We start from the raw sequence: 23,358 nt of genomic DNA, 5'->3' as shown, positions 1-23,358 counted from the left end.
GTATGTGGACCCAGGGAATCTCTGCTTTGAGAACTATTAGATAGATTACTTAACTTAAGAAACATTAAATCAACACAGCATTGTAAGGGGCGCAAATACACTGAAGAGTGCCATCTGGACATTCACTCACACTTTTACCCACACATAGGAGCAATTCTTTGTTTACATCCCACACATGCCATGTTACACATACTGTAACCATAGAGGATCGAACCCAGGTCTTTAGACTTCATGATGCCACTCAGTATGGAGTGAAATGGTGGTACAGCTGGTAGAGTTTATGCTGTTATAATTAGGGGTGTCGGAGTCTCATGATACTCTCTGCACAACTGACTTTTACTCTTAATGATTTCACATTTTAACTACACTTTCTGTTGTTTTACCCTGAGGTGGTTCCACCTGTTTACCCACCCAAGGTTGAAGCCTGCTAGGCGCCAACAATGCAGCTCCTGCTAGATGTGACGGAGACCTTGTTACACTGAAAATGTCCAGAATTCACTGAGGGCTTTATCACAGACTGGACTGAATAATGAAGAACTCCAATTGTTTACATTATTATAATTTTTGTGATGATGTCTGAATCCAACAATTTAAACTAATCTACTAATTTAGGCTCAAGACCTACACTTGTCATCTACACTTTGACGAGTGCAATGCGGATCAGCACTGTGTACGGAGAGACACACCCTTTATTTTTTTTATTTTTTTTGCTAGTCATAAGCTTTAGTTTAATTTAATTCTATGCATGTGTGATTTGTGTAAATCCTATTAATTCAAATTATCTTCCAACGGACCGGTACTGGTCTGTGGGTCATTTATTACTGGGCCGCACAAAAGAATACATAATTAGAGATCACTACATCAGCAATAAAAACACTACTTTTTTTACGGGTGTTATTGTCTCCAATCACCCCTAGGTGGGAGCAGCATCTTGTTGCATCGAAAAAAGCTCATTTCCCCCCCCCCCACCTCTGCCGGTCCGTGAAATTATATCTTATATGACACCGGTCCGCGGTGCAAAAAAGGTTGGGGAGCGCTGCTTTAGGGCACCCAGGGAGGACGGAGGTCCTTGCTGAGTCTGGTTCCTCTCAGGGTTCCTTCCTGTAATTTGCCACTGTCAAAGCTCATTTGTGAGTAGTACAGTTATTCTATTTTAAATCGGCTTGCTCAAAAGGGGTTTTTGGTCTGTCGGTCTTGGATTCTAAAGTTGCTTTGAGACAATGTCTATTGTAAAACGTGCTATACAAATAAATTTAATTTGACTTGTCTAAAGTGACTTGCACACAGCAACAGGGTCCTGATGACTTAGGTAGGATCCCTAACCCTCACCGTGAGGTGCTCCAGTCCCCCACCTAAATTGCCCCTAGGTGCGAGTACATTGACTAAAAGAGTGCATTCCATGCTTGTACCCACTGTTTTCGGGTAGTGCCAGACCCACAGCAACTCAAATTAGTACAAAGGTGTTAGTGATAATGGAAAAAAGAATGACAAATGACAATTAAATACATTTTTTCCTTGCAGCGCTCTGTTTTCTATTGTTTTCATTTTGTAACCAGCTTGCTCATCATCAGGTTGCATCCTAGATTCAGTTTCCAGCCGGCAGGAAAGGAAAAAGGGAATCGACTCTACATCCTTACTGAATAATGACATAACCCAGCCACCCACACACACTCACACATACACACACAGTTATCCCAACAACTTATCCCAGAGAACAGCACGGCAGCATCCTATTATCAGTTTGCAGTTAATATGTAATTATTTAAGACCCACCATCACCCCCCCACACACACACATTCTGAAGCAACAGCCCTGCACATGCTCATCCTCCCCCTGTTATTTGTAATTTGCATCCTCGTTTTGAAAGGCAAATGAAAACTGGCTCATCCGTTCAGCAGGTAGTTTATCCACACTGTGTCTTCAACCATCGCCGTCCGTCTACCAGTCACAGGAAACAGATGTCGATGGACAGAAAAAGGGGACAGAGTTTGAGAGCATAATACAAGAACGAGGAGGGGCAGAAGGTCAAAGGAGGAGTCACTGGAGATTGCTGTTGTCGTCAGTGCCGTTGGACTCGGCCATGTTCATGCGGCCCATGGAGAGACCCACGCTGTTGAGCACGTCGCGCCGCGGCGGCATGCGCTCGTTTATCCGGTCCAGCCCTTTCGCCTCCTCAAAGCTGCTGATTTTATGCTGAGGCGAGAAGCCACGGATGGCTAGAAGGGGGCAAGAAGAGAGGACATGACAAAGTCAGAGAATATAATGACGAGTTTGCTTTATAATGCTCATGCTTCTGTCACCAGTGCTGAGTAAAATACTTAAAAAAGTATTTATTCATTTATTTTATTTAGCCTTTTATTTCCCCTATAGTCCTCCCAATCTAACCCTTTTAGAGTTCCCCTGCTGCTTCTCTAACCTCCATGCTGGCTGAGGAGAGCAGACACTATCACGTACCCTCTTTGACTATGACAGTCCGACATGCCTTTAACTCTGTGAATACCCCACCACTAGTATAGACACCTCAGCCGTACAGCAGGGGTTGCACTTGTAAGGTGGCAATAAAGCCCATTCGACCTCTCTCCCTCCCTCAGGTTCTGCCAATTGTGCCTGTTTAGACACCAGGCCAAGTCACCTGGAATTCAAACTTGAGAGCTTGAGATCTTAACAGTGGTGGGCTAGTGCATTAGACTGCTGTGCCACCCGACTGCCCAAATACACTCTTAAATACAGTGAAGCCTGAAATTATTCATACCTCTGGCAAATTTTGACTTAAAGTTACTTTTATTCAACCAGCTATTTTTTTTTGGACCGGAAATGACACAGGCGTCTCCCAGAAGATAATAAGACAATGTACAAGAGGCATCATTATGGAAAAAAATATTTCTCAGCTTTTATTTACATTTGAACAAAAAGTGGCATGTCCAAAATTATTCATACCCTTCTCAATAATTAATAGAAAAGCCTTTATTGGCTATTACAGCAATCAAACGCTTCCTATAATTGCTGACCAGCTTTTTGCATGTCTCCACTGGTATTTTTGCCCATTCATCTTTAGCGATGAGCTCCAACTCTTTCAGGTTGGAGGGTCTCCTTGCCATCACCCTGATCTTTAGCTCCCTCCACAGATTCTCAATTGGATTCAAGTCAGGACTCTGGCTGGGCCACTGCAAAATTTTATTGTTTTTGTCCGCTAACCATTTCTTCACCACTTTTGCTGTGTGTTTTGGGTCGTTGTCATGCTGAAATGTCCACTGGTGCCCAAGGCCAACTTTCTCCGCAGACTGCCTGATGTTGTTGTTGAGAATCTTGATGTATTGATCTTTTTTCATGATGCCGTTTACTGTGATTAGGTTCCCTGGTCCATTGGCTGAAAAACACCCCCAAATCATTAGGTTCCCACCACCATGTTTGTCAGTGGGGATGGTGTTCTTAGGGTTGAAGGCTTCTCCTTTTTTACACCAAATGAAGGATACATCATTGTGGCCAAACAATTAAATTTTTGTTTCATCTGACCATAAAACAGAAGACCAGAAGTCTTCTTCTTTGTCCAGATGAGCATTTGCAAAGGCCAAGCGAGCTTTTGTGTGCCTTTTCTGGAGAAGTGGCGTCCTCCTTGGTCTGCGTCCGTGGAACCCAGCAGTGTGCAGTGTCCGTTGGACTGTCTGCCTTGAGACGTTGCCACCAGCAGAGCCCAGATTCACCAGGATGGCCTTGGTGGTGATCCTTGGATTCTTTTTCACCTCTCTCACTATCCTCCTGGCCAGCACAGGTGTCACTTTTGGCTTCCGACCACGTCCTCTGAGATTTTCCACAGTGCGGAATGTCTTGTATTTTTTAATAATACTTTGCACTGTAGCCACTGGAACTTGAAAACATTTAGATATGGCCTTATAGCCCTTTCCTGACTTGTGAGCAGCCACAATGCACAGCCGCAGGTCCTTAGTGAGCTCCTTTGTCTTAGCTATGACTGTCCACAAACCAACTGCAGAGAGTTCCTGTTTTTCACCTGTTGAGTTGATTAAAACAGCTGTTCCCAATGAATCAGGGTAATTAGGATGCTTTAGAACAGCTTGGACTATTTGGAATGGTATAGAACTTTGGATTTTCCCATAGACTGTGACAGTTTGCAAAGGATATGAATAATTTTGGACATGCCACTTTTTGTTCAAATGTAAATAAAAGCTGGGAAATATTTTTTTCCACAATGATGCCTCTTGTACGTCGTCTTATTATCTTCTGGGAGACGCCTGTGTCATTTCTGGTAAAAAAAAAAAATAGCTGATTGAATAAAAGTAACTTTAAGTCAAAATTTGCCAGAGGTATGAATAATTTCGGGCTTCACTGTACATGCAGCAGTCAGGTATATGATCCATATGACTACAATTTAATAATTGAAGTGACTCAGTGGGTAGCACTGTCGCCTCACAGCAAGAAGGTCCTGGGTTTGATTCCCAGGTGGAGCGGTCCGTTCCTTTTTGTGTAGTGTTTGCATGTTCTCCCTGTGTTAGAGTGGGTTTCCTCCGGAGCTCCGGTTCCCTCCCACAGTCCAAAAACGATGAGGTGAGGTGAACTGGGAGTACAAAATTGTCCATAACTGTGTTTGACATTAAACATGAACTGATGAATCTTGTGTAACCAGTAACTACCTGTTCTGTTCATGAATGTAACCAAAGTGTAAAACATGACCGTAAAATCCTAATTAATAAATAAATACCCCACCACAAGTACAGACACCTTGAACGTACAGCAGAGGTTGCAATTGTAAGTCAATTGTGCCTGTATGGACACCAGGCCAAGTCACCTGGAATTCGAACTTAAGAGCTTAAGATCTCAGTGATGGTAGGCTAGTGCATTAGATGGCTGTGCCACTAGACTGCCCGTATTTAAAAGAGTTATATGAACCATTTGACTACAACTGAATAACAATATAAATGGTTAAACAAAATGGAATACTTAATTTTTATAGTTTAAATATGTTACGGGGCGGTGCCGCCACGTGTTATGTTTTCCAAGTGTCAGTAACCACCTGGGTGGACCCAAAAGCAGATAGAAATGTATTGGCGAGAGTGGGACTTGAACCGGGGTTGCTGGTGTGGGAGAGCAATGTTTTACCCAGTAGTCTATGGAGAGTATAAGAGTGCTTATGACTTTGTGACTTTTATTAGAGGATAGAGGATAAAAGAAAAGAAAAAAAAAAGGATTAAATAAATAAATAAATAAATAAATCGGTAGCAGGACAAAATATACCTGCCTTGATTACGACTGACCACTTAGGTGAAAGGTTAAAGAAAGAAACCAGCCACAGGAGCGTAACAGAACTGAACTTATATACTGGGTCTCGAACCCTTGCTGCTGGCGTACTGAACAGCCAAAAGGCTGACGCTTAAACCACTGCGCCACCGGCTGAGGTAAGGAAAACTTAGATTCTAAAACTTTTAAGAGTTAAGCCAAAAAGGGCGGGAAAACGGAAACAAAGGATGCCAAACAAACTTAGGGCTAACTAAGGAAACAACCTGGCAAGCTACCCACTGGCCGTCGGGTAGTCTTGTCAGAACTTAGATGGAAACCACTGCAAAGGTGCAAGGAGATAACTAAAGAAATACTTTCTTAAAATTGATCTTTTAAAGTTTCTTTAAACTACAAAGAAAGATAGTCAGAGCCTGTAGGGTACTGGTTCCCTACAAGGCGAGAAAAAGAGAAACAGCAAAAAGGTTCCTTCAAGGAGATATACCGATTACCGGCGAGGTCTGGTTTCTGTAAGCAAACGCAAGACTCTGCGCCAAGTGAACTGGGTGAAGTCCTTATAAAAGGAATTGCCCAGCTGAAATCAATCAAGCTAATTATTACTGGGTGCAGAGCGCACTCTTCCTCTGGTGGCGGGAAGATGGCGGTGCGGGCGGCCCCTTACAGGACCCCCTCCCCGAGGGGCGTCTCCAGACGTCCCCTGACTGGCCGCTCGATCCCGGTTGAAGGTCCTGATGAGATCGGGATCGAGAATCCGCGCTGCCGGTACCCAGGAACGCTCCTCCGGCCCATACCCTTCCCAGTCCACCAGATATTGAACTCGATCCCTCACTTTTCGGGAGTCAAGGATCTTATTCACAGTGTAGGCTGGGGAAGCGTCAACCATACGGACAGGTGGAGGTTCTGGCGGCCGGGTCCCAGGGGCACATAGGTAGGGCTTGAGGCGGGATACATGGAAGGTGGGGTTAACCCTGAAGGAGGGTGGAAGTTGTAGCCTGTAGGAAACAGGGTTAATGCGTCGGACTACTTTAAATGGTCCGACGTATCGAGGAGCCAGTTTCCGGTTGCTAACCTTCAGGGGCTAGTCTTTAGCACTTAACCACACCCGTTGACCCGGGCGGAAGGATATCCCCATCCGTCTCCTCCGGTCTGCAGTGTTTTTACGTGAGGCCGTTTGGGCTACTAAGACCGCTCGAGCTCGTCGCCAGGTTGCCCTGCAACGGCGTACCATGCGGCTGGCTGACGAGGTAGCCAGCTGAGTTTCCTGTTCAGGGAACAAGGGAGGCGGATAACCAAACTGGCACTCGAAGGGGGACATGCCCAAAGAGGAGTGCCAGAGAGTATTGTGGGCATATTCTGCCCACAATAGGTGATCCGCCCAAGTGGAAGGACTGGCAGAAGCCAGACACCGCAATGATTGCTCCAGATCTTGGTTCACCCTCTCAGTCTGCCCATTGGACTGGGGATGAAACCCTGATGAGAGACTAACTGAGGCCCCTAGGGAGGCACAGAAGGCCTTCCAAAACTGGCTGGCGAACTGGGGACCCCTGTCTGAAACCAGGTCTGTGGGTAGACCATGGTACCGCACGACTTGGTGAAGAATGAGGTGAGCTGTTTCTTTGGCTGAGGGAAGTTTGGACAAGCCAATGAATCTGGCTGCCTTAGAGAACCTGTCTACTATCACCAAGATCACCGATAGGCCCCTGGATTTGGGCAGACCGGTGATGAAATCCAGGGACAGGTGCGACCATGGACGATGAGGAATGGGTAATGGGTGTAGTAGCCCAGAAGGCCTGGTCCTAGAGTCTTTGTTACGTGCACAAGTTTCACATGCAGACACAAATTTCCGAACCTCCCGAGCCATATTAGGCCACCAAAACCGCCTCTGGATTAACTCCAGGGTGCGGGTAGATCCTGGGTGTCCTGCAATAGAACTCGTATGTCCCCATTGCAACACCTGAGTCCGAACCGAGGTAGGGACATAAAGACAATGGGCAGGACTCCCTCCAGGGTCGGGTTCTGCCAGAAGAGCCCTCCTGACCACTCCATCAATTCCCCAACGCAGCGGTGCCATTATGCGTTCAGGGGGAAGTATGGGTGTAGCAGGGGGTGCTGGAGGTCCTTCCCACTGTCTGGAGAGGGCATCTGGCTTGGCGTTCTTGGTGCCTGGACGGTATGAGAGGGTGAAGTCAAAACGGCTGAAGAATAAGGCCCAGCGGGCCTGCCGAGGGTTCAGCCGTTTGGCCTCCTGGATGTAAGAAAGGTTCTTGTGGTCCGTCCAGACCAAGAACGGATGCTTGGCCCCCTCCAGCCAGTGTCTCCATTCTTCGAGAGCCATTTTAACAGCAAGGAGCTCTCGATCTCCCACATCATAATTACGCTCAGTGGGCGTTAGTCGATGGGAGAAGTAAGCGCATGGGTGGAGTTTCTTGTCAACGCCTGAGCGTTGAGAAAGAACGGCCCCCACGCCTACCTCAGAGGCATCGACCTCTACCAGAAAGGGGATGTCAGGGTCAGGAAGATGGAGGATGGGAGCAGACATCAGCCTGCGCTTAAGATCCTCGAACGCTCTCTGTGCCTCGTCTGTCCAACGAAATGGCCCAGGGGACTTTCGGGTAAGGGCCGTCAGCGGTGCCGCCACTGAACCAAAACCCCTAACAAAACGCCGGTAAAAATTGGCGAAGCCCAAAAAACGTTGAACTAGCCGGAGAGAGGTTGGACGGGGCCACTCGGCCACTGCCTTGAGCTTGGCAGGATCCATAGCCAACCTGCCCTGAGAAACCACAAACCCAAGGAAATGAACTGTGGGTATGTGGAACTGGGATTTTTCCAGTTTCACAAAGAGGTGGTTCTCTAGAAGCAGTTGCAGGATCCGCCGTACATGGCCGATATGCTCCTTCAAGGTCTTACTGAAGATGAGGATATCATCCAAGTACACGAAGGCATAGAGACCAAGTGCCTCTCGGAGGACATCATGAATGAGGTGCTGGAAAACAGCAGGCGCGTTCATCAACCCAAACGGCATCACTAAATACTCATAGTGACCGGTAGGGGTGATGAACGCTGTTTTCCATTCATCCCCCGATCGGATTCGCACAAGGTTGTAGGCACTACGAAGGTCTAATTTAGAAAAAATAAACGCTTGTTGCAGTGTCTCGAAGGCAGACGTCATGAGAGGCAATGGGTATCGGTCCTTGACAGTGATTTTATTGAGACCTCTGTAGTCAATGCAGGGTCGCAGGCCTCCATCCTTTTTGCCTACGAAGAAGAACCCCGCACCAGCGGGAGAGGAGGAGGGTCTAATGAAACCTTGGGCCAAGGCTTCCTGGACATATTTGTCCATGGCTATCCTCTCGGGTCCAGAGAGGGAGAATAGACGTCCCCTAGGGGGGGATGTGCCGGGTAACAAATCAATGGCACAATCGAAAGACCGATGGGGGGGCAACACCTCAGTCTTTTGTTTACTAAAAACCTCCTGGAGGTCATGGTAGGTTGCTGGGACCTTGCTCAAATCAACTGGCTCCTGGGGGAGAATGCCAGGATTACACCTAGGGGCCAAACAGGAACCCTGACAATGTGGACCCCAGTGACGGATGGACTTGGAGAGCCAGTCGATTTGAGGATTGTGCCTAACTAACCAGGGGAACCCAAGGATGACCGGCAAATCCGGAGCCTGAGTTAAAAAAAATGAGAGCAGCTCCGAATGTTGTCCTATTCTTACTCTAATGGGCTTGGTTTGTTTTTCGATGGCCCCAGACCGGAGTGGGAACCCATCAATGGCTGCAACAGGAAGGGGTGCTACCAAATGCTCCATGGGTAGCCCTAGCTCTATGGCCATTGAGACATCCATAAAATTGCCAGCTGCGCCTGAGTCTATGAAGGCTTGCAGCCTTTTTTCAGCATGTGGATTGTCCCAGCTCAGAGTAACTGGAAGAAACAACCCACTGGTCCTGGGGCCTAGAAGTGGACGAGCTTTATAGTGACCTCATACAGGTCCTCCAAAGAAGCAGGGGGATCCCTGGTGGCCAAGAGGTCTTTGAGGTCCTCATTAAGACCTTGTTGGTAAACGGCCATCAGGGCCTCCGAATTCCAACCACTTTCTGCTGCCCATGTACGAAAGGAGATGGTATAATCTGCAACAGAGAGAGAGCCCTGCCGCATATTCAGAAGAGCAGAGGCAGCCTCAGCACCTCGTATGGGGCTGTCGAATGTACGTCTCATAGCTGCTGTAAAATCAGCAACTGTGCTACAATCAGAGGACCCGCTTTCCCACAGTGCAGTGGCCCAAGTTAGAGCTCTGTCTGTAAGGAGAGAAATCATGTATGCTACTTTAGCCCCTTCAGTGGGGAACCGAGTGGGTGCCTGTTGGAACACCAGGGAACACTGGAGCAAGAATCCCCTGCATCCACCTGGTTCACCACTGAACCTGACAGGGGCTGGTAGCATAACTTCCGGGCTGATAGGGAGGAGAGGCTGGACAGGTGGGACAGGAGGTGGAGCCTCGCCCCTGGGGGGGTTGGTTAGCTGTTGAATGGCCAACGTTAATTCATGCATACGTTGGGCCAATTGACTTAACGCCTCCTCATGCTCGCCCAACCGTGCCCCCTGAGCTTTAATGGCCTGCTGCAACACAGAGCTGTCTGCTGAGTCCATATCTGGCGGAGTCTTACTGTTACGGGGCGGTGCCGCCACGTGTTATGTTTTCCAAGTGTCAGTAACCACCTGGGTGGACCCAAAAGCAGATAGAAATGTATTGGCAAGAGTGGGACTTGAACCGGGGTTGGTGGTGTGGGAGAGCAATGTTTTACCCAGTAGTCTATGGAGAGTGTAAGAGTGCTTATGACTTTGTGACTTTTATTAGAGGATAGAGGATAAAAGAAAAGAAAAAAAATAATTAAGTAAATAAATAAATAAATAGGTAGCAGGACAAAATATACCTGCCTTGATTACGACTGACCACTTAGGTGAAAGGTTAAAGAAAGAAACCAGCCACAGGAGTGTAACAGAACTGAACTTATATACTGGGTCTCGAACCCTTCCTGCTGGCGTACTGAACAGCCAAAAGGCTGACGCTTAAACCACTGCGCCACCGGCTGAGGTAAGGAAAACTTAGATTCTAAAACTTTTAAGAGTTAAGCCAAAAAGGGCGGGAAAATGGAAACAAAGGATGCCAAACAAACTTAGGGCTAACTAAGGAAACAACCTGGCAAGCTACCCACTGGCCGTCGGGTAGTCTTGTCAGAACTTAGATGGAAACCACTGCAAAGGTGCAAGGAGATAACTAAAGAAATACTTTCTTAAAATTGATCTTTTAAAGTTTCTTTAAACTACAAAGAAAGATAGTCAGAGCCTGTAGGGTACTGGTTCCCTACAAGGCGAGAAAAAGAGAAACAGCAAAAAGGTTCCTTCAAGGAGATATACCGATTACCGGCGAGGTCTGGTTTCTGTAAGCAAACGCAAGACTCTGCGCCAAGTGAACTGGGTGAAGTCCTTATAAAAGGAATTGCCCAGCTGAAATCAATCAAGCTAATTATTACTGGGTGCAGAGCGCACTCTCCCTCTGGTGGCGGGAAGATGGCGGTGCGGGCGGCCCCTTACAAAATATGTATTTTGAGTTCTTAAGACCCGTTCTTTAGACTGGAATTATTCCAGACACAGACCACACAAACACAAAAACACACACATACACACACACACACACACACACACACACACACTACAGTAGAGAAGAAACATATCTGGTAATGATTACCAGAATTATATTAGTAAAAAGAGGAACCATCCAAAAGGAACTCGGCTTTTTAGTTCAATATCCACCAACTTGAAAGACAACTGAATAAATCACGTTGATAACTGTCACAAATCCAGCCTGTCTGTGCTGCCGAAGCTCATGTTTATGTGCCACACTTTGTTTATGGTTCCAAGTTGACACCGTGATGATTGGCCGACTACGCTAATGATCCACAGCTGAACCTCGCTGTAAGGTAAATGCTCAAGTCATGTAAGGACATTGCTGTGGATCAGTCAGTGGAGGTTATTTTGGATAGAGTCTTTGATTGTTACGATGTCATGATTTTGACTTTCATGCTATTCATATTTTGATGGTTACTTTGTTCATGGTCTTGATTACTTTGTCTCATTGTATGTTGTAGTCTAGTTCATGTTAGCATTAGTATTTGTCTTAGCTTAGCTTAGGGTTCAGGATAGTTTAGGGTCATGTTTCATGTGTTTAGAATAGTAGTTTACCAGATTTAACATAGTTCCTGTGTTAGTGTGTCTTGTCTTGTGCAAATCTATCTTGTCTGTTATTAGAAATAAACTTAGTATCATCTCTGATGTGTGTGTCTGACCTTGTCTGTTGCCTATAGCCCTGTGTTACATAACTGTTAAAGTGATTTTATCTTTACATCTTAAATCATTTGGTTATCCAGCTTGGATTGGCTTTATGACAATGTATGAAGACTTTTAAATGATGTACCAGAAAAACAATCTGGGAATCTAATCTAGGCCCTTCTTGCTGTGAGGTGACAGTGATACACACAGTGCAGTAACTTGCCGGTGGACAGAGTAGCTGGCCCAGTTATGACAAGTTTTTATTCTGATTCTATCCCTTTTTTGTCCACTGTCTTCTCTATTGACTTAAGCATTTCTGTTGGTTATTTTATTAGTTTCCATTTTTTGGCCACCATTTTTGTCATTTCCCTTTTTGATTGTGGCTCTTCAGGTCTATCACGTTGATAACTGTCACAAATCCAGCCTGTCTGTGCTGCCGAAGCTCATGTTTATGTGCCATGTTTACTACTATACTACAGCAACAGGATAGCTGCACACACACACACACACACACCATTTAACACACACTGACATTGGAAACCTGTTTACCCTCTCGAGGTTAAAGACTGCAAGTTGAGACTGCAGTGCCAACAATTCTGCTCCTACTAGATGGGATGGGAACCTGACATGTTTGCACCAAAAATGTCCAAAACTTACAATGGACCTTATCACAGACTGGACTGAACAATGAAGAACTCCAATTATTTTTTGCTAGTTACAACTTTCAGTTCAATTTAATTTTGTGTATGTATGATTTGTGTAAATCCTATTTATTTAAAGTATTCTCCAGGCCACTTAAAGAGGATGGGTCCCTGCTGAGTCTGGTTCCTCTCAAGGTTTCTTCCTGTAATTTTAAGGGAGTTTTTCCTTGCCACTGTCGCCCTCGGCTTGCTCAATAGGGTTTTTTGTCTGTTGGTCCTGGATTCTGTAAAGTTGCTTTTGAGACAATGTCCATTGTAAAAAGTGCTATATAAATAAATTTGACTTGATATTATCTATTTACAGCTTTATCCTGTTCTTATGCACACCTAACACAAACTTCCACATACACACGCCAATAAACAACACAACACATACTGCGTAACAAATTAATGACAGCTGAGGTCAGCTGAGAAATGCCCTTTTTCCATTACACAGTAACAAAGTGTACAATTGGGTTTGTCCCCAAATCTGTACCATACATATTGAACTATTAAATATTTGCAACTACACAAAGGAACACATACCTGTAGTGGCACAACAATAACGTTAGCAACAACTGGTCTACATTTTGTGTGCCCCACTGCAAGTGGTGTGGTGTTTAATTTTTTGTACTCATGTTCTTGTTATAGTTTTCATGGCACAGCTTTTTTTCTTTTATTTATACAGTTTCCCACAACTTTCTCCCAATCTAGTCATATCCAATGACTGGAACTCGTCTCTGCTGCCGCAGACCTCCACTTCTGAGCGAGAAGAGTCAAAACTGTCACATGCCCCCTCCGACATGTGTGCGGCACGGACCCAACTTTTCATCTGCATGAGGCGAGTTCATATAGGGATCCGTTTCGTGCATGGAGAGTCGCGCACTAATCCCTACTGTCCCCCGTTTAATTAAACACTAAATTTACCATACACTATATACAGTGTATCACAAAAGTGAGTACACCCCTCACATTTCTGCAAATATTTAAGTATATCTTTTCATGGGACAACACTATAGACATGAAACTTGGATATAACTTAGAGTAGTCAGTGTACAACTTGTATAGCAGTTTAGATTGACTGTCTTCTGAAAATAACTCAACACACAGCCATTAATGTCTAAATGGCTGGCAACATAAGTGAGTACACCCCACAGTGAACATGTCCAAATTGTGCCCAAAGTGTCAATATTTTGTGTGACCACCATTATTATCCAGCACTGCCTTAACCCTCCTGGGCATGGAATTCACCAGAGCTGCACAGGTTGCTACTGGAATCCTCTTCCACTCCTCCATGATGACATCACGGAGCTGGTGGATGTTAGACACCTTGAACTCCTCCACCTTCCACTTGAGGATGCGCCACAGGTGCTCAATTGGGTTTAGTCCATCACCTTTACCTTCAGCTTCCTCAGCAAGGCAGTTGTCATCTTGGAGGTTGTGTTTGGGGTCGTTATCCTGTTGGAAAACTGCCATGAGGCCCAGTTTTCGAAGGGAGGGGATCATGCTCTGTTTCAGAATGTCACAGTACATGTTGGAATTCATGTTTCCCTCAATGAACTGCAGCTCCCCAGTGCCAGCAACACTCATGCAGCCCAAGTCCATGATGCTACCACCACCATGCTTGACTGTAGGCAAGATACAGTTGTCTTGGTACTTCTCACCAGGGTGCCGCCACACATGCTGGACACCATCTGAGCCAAACAAGTTTATCTTGGTCTCGTCAGACCACAGGGCATTCCAGTAATCCACGTTCTTGGACTGCTTGTCTTCATCAAACTGTTTGCGGGCTTTCTTGTGCGTCAGCTTCCTTCTGGGATGACGACCATGCAGACCGAGTTGATGCAGTGTGCGGCGTATGGTCTGAGCACTGACAGGCTGACCTCCCACGTCTTCAACCTCTGCAGCAATGCTGGCAGCACTCATGTGTCTATTTTTTAAAGCCAACCTCTGGATATGACGCCGAACACGTGGACTCAACTTCTTTGGTCGACCCTGGCGAAGCCTGTTCCGAGTGGAACCTGTCCTGGAAAACCGCTGTATGACCTTGGCCACCTTGCTGTAGCTCAGTTTCAGGGTGTTAGCAATCTTCTTATAGCCCAGGCCATCTTTGTGGAGAGCAACAATTCTATTTCTCACATCCTCAGAGAGTTCTTTGCCATGAGGTGCCATGTTGAATATCCAGTGGCCAGTATGAGAGAATTGTACCCAAAACACCAAATGTAACAGCCCTGCTCCCCATTTACACCTGAGACCTTGACACATGACACCAGGGAGGGACAACGACACATTTGGGCACAATTTGGACATGTTCACTGTGGGGTGTACTCACTTATGTTGCCAGCTATTTAGACATTAATGGCTGTGTGTTGAGTTATTTTCAGAAGACAGTAAATCTACACTGCTATACAAGCTGTACACTGACTACTCTAAGTTATATCCAAGTTTCATGTCTATAGTGTTGTCCCATGAAAAGATATAATAAAATATTTGCAGAAATGTGAGGGGTGTACTCACTTTTGTGATACACTGTATATCATAAGATACTGTACAATGGAAAAGGGTCAAATAAAGTTAGTGATTTATTTCTAAACAACATTTAATTAATTAATTACAAGTAACTAACACAAACATCAATGTTTCCATTAGAAATGAACACTGGTATGGGATTCTTAATTTTTTTTAATCCCACTGAATTGATTCCAATGGAAACATAGCAAAGATGATGTGATAAGCTGCTCTCCAGGATTGGCTTTTACTACTTTATGTTAGCAGACATCCCAATACTGGAGAGGTCACATGATCTCCGGACCAATCACAGAGGCAGCAACTACACGCAAGGCGGGGCTGGGCAACAATTACGTCAATGTATAAATAGCATTTATGTCATCTGGAAATACATTGATCTGTTTTGTTTGGCTTATGTATTTTTAGAGTGTGGATAGAAACCAAACACAGCCCTTTTCAACCAACGTGGAACAGGCTCTGTTTCAATTCGTAAACTTGATTTTGAACCGGTTCAGCATGTTTACACAAAAAAAAAAAAGCTTCTGAACTGTAAACGTTCGTTCGCAGCTGGAACCAAAGAATACTAGGGTTTTCAGTGGGAACCGTGGCGACATCAGTGGGTGTGTCAACTTGTAGAGGATAAAAAGCAACAGACTGTAAAGTTTACAATATCAAATATGCACCGATCAGGCATAACATTATAACCACCTGCCTTATTGTGTTGGTCCCCCTTCTGCTGCCAAAACAGCCCTGCAACAGTGATGCACTGTATATTCTGACAACAGGATTAACTTCTTCAGCAATTTGAGCTACAGTAGCTCGTCTGTTGGATCGGACCACACGGACCAGTTTACCACTGTTCCTTACTTGGACTGCTTTTGGTAGATACTTACCACTGCAGACCGGGAACACCCCACAAGAGCTGCAGTTTTGGAGATGCTCTGACCCAGTCATCTAGCCATCACAATTTGGCCCTTGTCAAACTCGCTCAAATTCTTACGCTTGTCCATTTTTCCTGCTTCTAACACATCAACTTTGAGGATAAAATGTTCACTTGCTGCCTAATATATCCCACCCATTAACAGGTGCCGTGATGAAGAGATAAGCAGTGTTATTCACTTCACCTGTCAGTGGTCATAATGTTATGCCTAGTCGGTGTATAAATAAAGTTTAAAACTATACAAATACTGACAAACTAAACACCAATTACAAGGATGCTAGTTTTTTTTTACACATATATACTAAACATCTGCAAATGAAAACATTTACCATTCATCTGAGCCTTTATGTCTTTTTATCACCAATATTTGATCGATGCTTTTTGCATAAAACAAACATCTGTAACAACAGCACAAATCTACAGGTAATCGCAGGTAGTATACACACTCTGCTGTCATGTTAGCACTATTTACTACCGTTGTACAAAGCCCATCATTAATGACACATCCTTGGCTGCTAAAAACGGGTGGAAATACAGCCCGGTTCTTTAAAAAGCACCAAGGTTCTAAGAAGCCTGAATGGAACCAATTCTTCATTTGGTCGAAAAGGGCTAATTGATGTTTTAATGAGTGTGTTTAAATGCAAGGAATAATCAGATTACTACAAGAAATCTGGTTAGTTGCACTTAAATCATCAGATTACTGCATATTAGAGCAGGTAAACACACTCAATGTGTAGTTTAAAGTATTCCCGTCTAATATTAGAAGGTGTAATATTGGAACATTATAAATACCAATGACAAATGGTAAAGTGAAATCAGCCTACAACAATCTGTAATCCCAAACTCGGACTATACAGTTACCTATAGTGTTATGGAAACAGAAGACTAATAGAAGCAGCAATACACTAATAAGGTTTGCTTGATAGTTAGTTTAGGATATATGTTGTGTGGGTGAGCTCTATATGTACAGCATTATAGACCAAATGTTAACTTGGTATTGGATTTAAATTTCAAAACAAAATCCAGAATGTACCAACATGGTAACAAATTTAACCCAAATTGAACACCCAACCATTTAGGAATCATGGTTTCAAGTGTAGGGGTACTTTAAAATGTGTGACATGTCTAGTCTTTGACAATTAGAAGTATTTGTTTTTTTTCGTTGCATTAGATGACACAGCCCCTGACCTTTTATAGCCGCCTTAAACTAAGTTAGCTAGTGCACATTGACGATGGCTATGTAACCTCTGAGCAACACAGAAAGCGAGGCCGGCTGGTGATTACCTTCTCCGTCCTCAACCGCCTCGATGGCTTCAATGGCCTCAATGGTAGCTGAGAAAGCACAGACAGACAGAGAGAGGAGTGGAAGGAGAAGCGTTACTGTGGCAGCCATGCAATCAGCACAAGCTACCATGAGTACCTACCGCTGGAGCCAGCGAGTCAGCAGTTAGTGTTAGCGGCATCTTTAGCCTGTTAGTGAGCACTGTATGGGTTTTGTAGTTTGTAGATGTAGCATTGATGTTTAGAACAGCTAACAAGCAGATATTGTTAAAAATCAGTACAAGAAAGCATGTTCAAGACTAAAGTGAAGTATACATGCTACACAGTTAACTAAACCAGTAGGAGTGACTGTGGAATAGAGATTCTTGTTTGAAGGTTTTTGTTGTACTTACCGCTCTGTAAAGTCTGCTTTCCACCAGACAACACCCCACTGGGCAGCATGCCGGTCGGGGTCAGGCCTTTCAGAGTCAACACATTTTCACTCTCCTCACTGCAGCCAGAGAGAGAAAAAACACAGTGGTTACATCTCACACTTATATTCTCCACTCTCTGGGTACACTACACACTATAGCAAAGGGTGTAAGGTTAGCAGTTAGCTAACTTCTATTTTTCTTTCCTTTTTTGAAAACACTGAGTTCAGTTTAGTTTATTTTTAACTTAATTTCAGTGATTAGGATGCCACGTCTTGTAATGTAATGCAATGTCCAAAATGTCTGAGTGTGGAAACTGTTGTTACATTATTATTATTATTATTATTATTATTATTTTATGCATTTTCTCACCTTTTTCTCCCCCTTTAGCGCGTCCAATTTCCCAATTGCATCATGCTTCCTCTCTGCCTATGCCGATCCCTGCTCTGACCGAGGAGATCGAAGCTAACCCACGCCCCATCCGACACGTGGGCAGCAAGCCGCATGCATCTTATAACCCACACATTAACGAGTGTTGTGCCATCTAGCATTGTGTACGGAGAGACACACACTAAGAGCACTCTTTCCTCATCTCTGTGTAGGTGCCTCTAATCAGCCAGCAGAGGTCATAATTGCACCAGTCTGACAGAGAGAGACCCATATCCGGCTTAGTCCCACCCATCTGAACAACCGGCCAATCGTTGTTCATGTAGCCACTCAGCCTCAGCCGGCAAGGCAGAACTGAGATTCGATACGATGTATTCGAGAACCCAGCTCTGGTTGCAGCGTGTGTTTTTACCGCTGTGCCACCTGAGCGGCTACTTTATTATTTTTAAGCAATGTGGGAGTCCTCTTTCCATAATATGTCTATTTTAAACCCTTACACTTGTTTGTTTCGACATTTCTTTAATGCATTTCCCCCCAATTCTTTCCCAATCTAGTCGTATCAGATTACCCAATCATAATTCGTCTCTACTGCTGCAGACCTCCACTCCTGACTGAGGAGAGTCACAATGGTCACATGCCCCCTCCAATATTTGTGCATTACCAACCCGTCTATTCATATACACAAGGCAAGTTCATATGGGAATCCGTTTGGTGCACGGAGAGTCAGGCACTGATCCCCATTATCCTCGGTCTCATTGTGCAGCACCATCGATCAGCAGCAGATGCCACAATAGCAGAAGTTATGAGGAAACCCTGTTAAGCCATTGTCCTGCCCCTTACAGACACACAGCCAATCGTGTGACTGTGTAAGTGCCCGGCTGGCTGAGATTCAAACTCTCAAGATCTCAGCTTCTGTGTACAAAGTAAGATCCATAGAGCAATGGTTTGTGGGTGTGAAGGAAATGAGTGGACAGCACAGAGCCCTGATCTTAATCCTACTGAGTATGTTGATTCTGAGCCAGGGATATCTGTCCAGAATCAGTGCCTGAATTCACAAATGCTCTTTCAACTGAATGTGGACAACTTTACACACACTGCAAAATCTTCAAAGCTAAAAAGGGTCAGCAGCACATCCATATAACTGCCCATGGTTATTAAATAGGATATCAAAACAGCTCATGGTCATATAGTGTATGTATTTAAATGTGATCGTTCTAATAGCTGAGCTAAACTGATAAAAAAAAACTGATCCGGTTAAAACATGTGAGCGATCAGCATGACCCAGTCTATGATGCTCTCTTTTCCATTTCTTACATTAAGGGCAGCCTTTTCAGCTTTAGTAAACATCTTTTCCCTGCCAATTTCTGTCTAATCCAGTAAAGTTAATCAAAACTATAAAGTATTATAAGTAAGAAACATGTTCCTTTTTCTCTTTATAAAACACAACACACAGTTGACAAAATAAAATTCAACTAAAAACTTTACAATAAATAAGTTAGAAATATGATTCTGGTCTATTTTTCCTCTGAGAGGGAGAAGTCACTGCAAATTTTTCACCACTTGCATAAAAAGCACCAATTAGCACCAACACTAAAGAAAATTTTTTCATTTATTTGGTAAGATTGGTGTTCCATTTCCATTTCCATTTTCAGCATTTAGTAGACGCTTTTATCCAAAGCGACTTACAGTTATACAGGGTTAAGGGCCTTGCTCAGGGGCCCAACAGTGGCAACTTGGCGGTGGTGGGGCTTGAACCGGCAACCTTATGATTACTGGTCCAGTACCTTAACCACTGAGCTATCACTGCCCAGTTCCAGTACAAATTCAGAAACATGGAACTTATACTAAGGTCCACTTAAGCTGTTCTGGTGGCTTGGACAATTTACACTGATCAGCCATAACATTAAAACCACCTCCTTGTTTCTACACTCACTGTCCATTTTATCAGCTCCACTTACCATATAGAAGCACTTTGTAGTTCTACAATTACTGAATGTAGTCCATCTGTTTCTCTGCATGCTTTGTTAGCCCCCTTTCACTCTGTTCTTCAATGGTCAGGACCCCCACAGGACCACTACAGAGCAGGTATTATTTGGGTGGTGGATCATTCTCAGCACTGCAGTGACACTGACATGGTGGTGGTGTGTTAGTGTGTGTTGTGCTACTATGAGTGGATCAGACACAGCAGTGCTGCTGGAGTTTTTAAACACCTCACTGTCCCTGCTGGACTGAGAATAGTTCACCAACCAAAAATATCCAGCCAACAGTGCCCCATGGGCAGCGTCCTGTGACCACTGATGAAGGTCTCGAAGATGACCAACTCAAACAGCAGAAATAGATGAGCGATCGTCTCTGACTTTACATCTACATGGTGGACCAACTAGGTAGGAGTGTCTAATAGAGTGGACAGTGAGTGGACACAGTATTTAAAAACTCCAGCAGCGTTGCTGTGTCTGATCCACTCATACCAGCACAACACACACTAACACACCACCACCATGTCATTGTCACTGCAGTGCTGAGAATGATCCACCACCCAAATAATACCTGCTCTGTAGTGGTCTTGGGAGAGTCCTGACCATTGAAGAACAGCATGAAAGGGGTCTAACAAAGCATGCAGAGAAACAGATGGACTACAGTCAGTAATTGTAGAACTACAAAGTGCTTCTATATGGTAAGTGGAGCTGATAAAATGGACAGTGAGTGTAGAAACAAGGAGGTGGTTTTAATGTTATGGCTGATCAGTGTATAATGGTTTGCATTTAAATTGTCACGTGTCTGTACAGATAATTTTAATACCGTTTCAAAGTAAAGACAGATCTCACCCTCACAACACAAACAAACTCCAAACTTTTGGTGTACTTACCGTAAAACGGAGAACATTTTGGCCATTTTGCCAATAGCACGGATTTTGTTCTTAATCACCTCCTTACGAGCTGCTGCAGCATTAGCTGAGAGAAACCCACATGTTTAATAGTTAGCCAAAAATACAGCAAAGCATTTGTTAAAGTATGTTCAGAGCTATTAATGTTCTGAGATAAAGCCTGAAGGTTCAGTGATGAGCCAAAACATTATAACATTATAAAAATGAGTAAAGAAATGCCTGTTTCGTAGGTCAGGGATGTATTAAACATTGGGGTGATAGTTGTTACTTGTAGCATAGGTGTTGAATGCTGCAGATATGATTTGGTTCTGATAGTAAATTGTTATGACCAGATGACTGGGTTGAGGAAACCAACATAAGAGTTACTATGCCTCAAATTGCATATAATTTTAAAGCTGGTGATGAGGCAAAACTGTCCCAACATACACTGCATTGAACCATTCTGTGTATGGGGCTTTGTATTCATGCCGATGCTGACTTCTGTCCTTCGTTATAAGCACCTACAATGGACATGCAAGCATAAAAAATAGACAACGGAGCAATGGAAGATGATAGACTGGTCCTACAAATCCTGTAGAAGCGCTTTAGGACAATCCACCCAGCAAAAACTGGAAGTACAAGAACCTGATGGTAATGTCCTGGTCCCTGATACTACAAGACACATGGCAGGTTATAGCCATTTTGACAGCATATTAGGTGGGTGGTCCTAATGTTTTGGCTTATCTGTGTATATGGTAACTGATTAAGGAAAGCTTTAAAGTCTATAGTATTTTCATAGACAAAGTGGTTCATAGTGTTTATTCTCACCATCGTATATCTCATCACCGTCATTCATGAGTTCGTCGTCTGAACAGATACTGAGGACGTTAACCAGCATCTCAGTCACTGTGGAGAGGGCAATAATGAGATTTAAATATTGATCACATATTGCTGAAGTTGAATTCATAAGAAACATGTAAGTCATGGCAGTTCTTATGGGTTTGGTATTTCACTGATTTCTGCAACTGAATGATTGGCGAAAAACATGAATTTAAGATCATTTATATGTTTATTGCTTTATTGTTCTAAAATATGTGACAAAAACATACATACAGATACTTCATACTTAATTATTACATGTAATGTCATTTATTTGGTATGGCTTGGATACAGTATGTTCCCATACTAAAATGGGACTAGTTTTGACTTTCCTTAAAAAATGGACATGGAACAGTAATCTCTCGCCAAAAAAAAAAATCAAACCTTACATACACCTTACATTCAAACCATACACTTATGTTAGAGGTTTGTCAAATTTGATCCAGGAAACAGGTCTGCCATTAATTAAAAACTGCTAGGTCATGAATAAAACTGTCCACAGTTCAAACAATCATCATTACCATGGGCATAGAGCCTGCTTTTTTTCTATGTGATAATTTTAAAGCACAGACTTCTTCTGTTGAACAGTAGCATCTAAGCCCGTGGAATACTTGCTTGACTGTGGACAGTGTCAACCACGAGATCATCCCAACACATTCCCTCTTAGCAAAAACTGACAGTATGAAACAAGTGGGGCCAAGAGACCAATGTTTCATGAGCGTTTTAATAGGACCAGTCAATTTAACCCAATTTAAATGAGCACAAAGAAGTGTAGTCAGTCAAACACTAAAAAGGAAGTAAGATATATATTTTTAAACCTGCTGATTTGACAGATTTTCACAATAAGCACAATAAGCTTATATGTTATTTATATTGGAGAAGGAAGTATGTTCCAATCATTTATTCACAGAAAAAGAACAGTTGCAGAAATAAAAAAATATATATCAAGGTTCTCAAGATAAATTCTCAATGAATGCTGGAATATTTTAAATAAACTTTAAAGAAAATATTTGTTAATTTACCCTATTAAATAATTTTAATACAGTTCTTATTACATTATTATACAATTATACTGAAACCTCATATGTTGTACCCCATATGTCCAAGAAAATGTGGACACCAGACCATAAGCTTGTATGGCATCTTTTTCCAAAGCCATGGGCATTAATATAGACCCCCACATCCCGCCTTGCAGCTAAAACAGCCTTATAATTTCTCAAAAGGCTCTCCACAATATTTTGAGGTATGTCTAATACTAATTTCTACATTTGGTCAAAGGAGCATTTATGAAGTCAGGCACTAAAGAAGGCCTGGCTCTTAATCAACATTTTAATTCATCCCACAGGTTTTTACTGGGGCTGAAGTCAGGCTTTTGTGCAGGTCACTGGGTTTCCTTCATACCACACATGTCAAATCATGTCTTTATAGATTTCAATTTGAACACAGAAGCACAGTCATGCTGGAACAGGAAAGGCCAGGTTGAACTTATAGCAATGGGGTGGCTGAAACACCTAAACTCAATGGTTAGAAGGGGTGTCTACATACTTATGGCATATTTAATACTCTGCAGAGTGGCATACGCCGAAAATCAATTTTATTTTTACTCCTGTATACCAGTGTTAACTTTGGTTCATCTTTATGCTGTTTACAGTTTAAAAAATATTGCTTTCTAATTTTATTCAAATATTACTGAGCATCAGTCCCAGCATTTTTGGGAATTGGGTAAACACTGATCAGGCATAACATTATGACCACCTTCCTAATATTGTGTTGGTCCCCCTTTTGCTGCCAAAACAGCCCTGCAACTGTGATGCACTGTGTATTCTGACACCT

The 23,358-nt window shown here is 43.5% G+C and overlaps 1 protein-coding gene across 3 annotated transcripts in view; it reads right to left on the bottom strand.

The window, feature by feature from the left end:
• Nucleotides 1-988: 988 nt before the first annotated feature.
• ppp3cb (protein phosphatase 3, catalytic subunit, beta isozyme) overlaps nt 989-23,358 on the bottom strand; it is an 82,448-nt gene continuing 60,078 nt past the window's right edge. For 2 of the 3 annotated variants that reach the window (XM_062989211.1, XM_062989248.1), the window contains exons 10-14: nt 21,475-21,552; nt 20,650-20,734; nt 17,379-17,476; nt 16,990-17,037; nt 989-2,216 (exon numbers count right to left, since the gene is read on the bottom strand). In XM_062989211.1, coding sequence (XP_062845281.1) covers nt 2,038-2,216; nt 16,990-17,037; nt 17,379-17,476; nt 20,650-20,734; nt 21,475-21,552 — 488 coding nt within the window. In that variant the 3' untranslated portion in view covers nt 989-2,037. The remainder of the gene's footprint in view (nt 2,217-16,989; nt 17,038-17,378; nt 17,477-20,649; nt 20,735-21,474; nt 21,553-23,358) is intronic. The other variant, XM_062989330.1, reaches the window with a different exon arrangement.

This window comes from Trichomycterus rosablanca, chromosome 1 (assembly GCF_030014385.1).
Source record: "Trichomycterus rosablanca isolate fTriRos1 chromosome 1, fTriRos1.hap1, whole genome shotgun sequence".
Taxonomy (NCBI): Eukaryota; Metazoa; Chordata; class Actinopteri; order Siluriformes; family Trichomycteridae; genus Trichomycterus; species Trichomycterus rosablanca.
The sequence above is the reverse complement of the archived record's forward strand: the minus strand, read 5'-3'. Positions and strand labels throughout refer to the sequence as shown.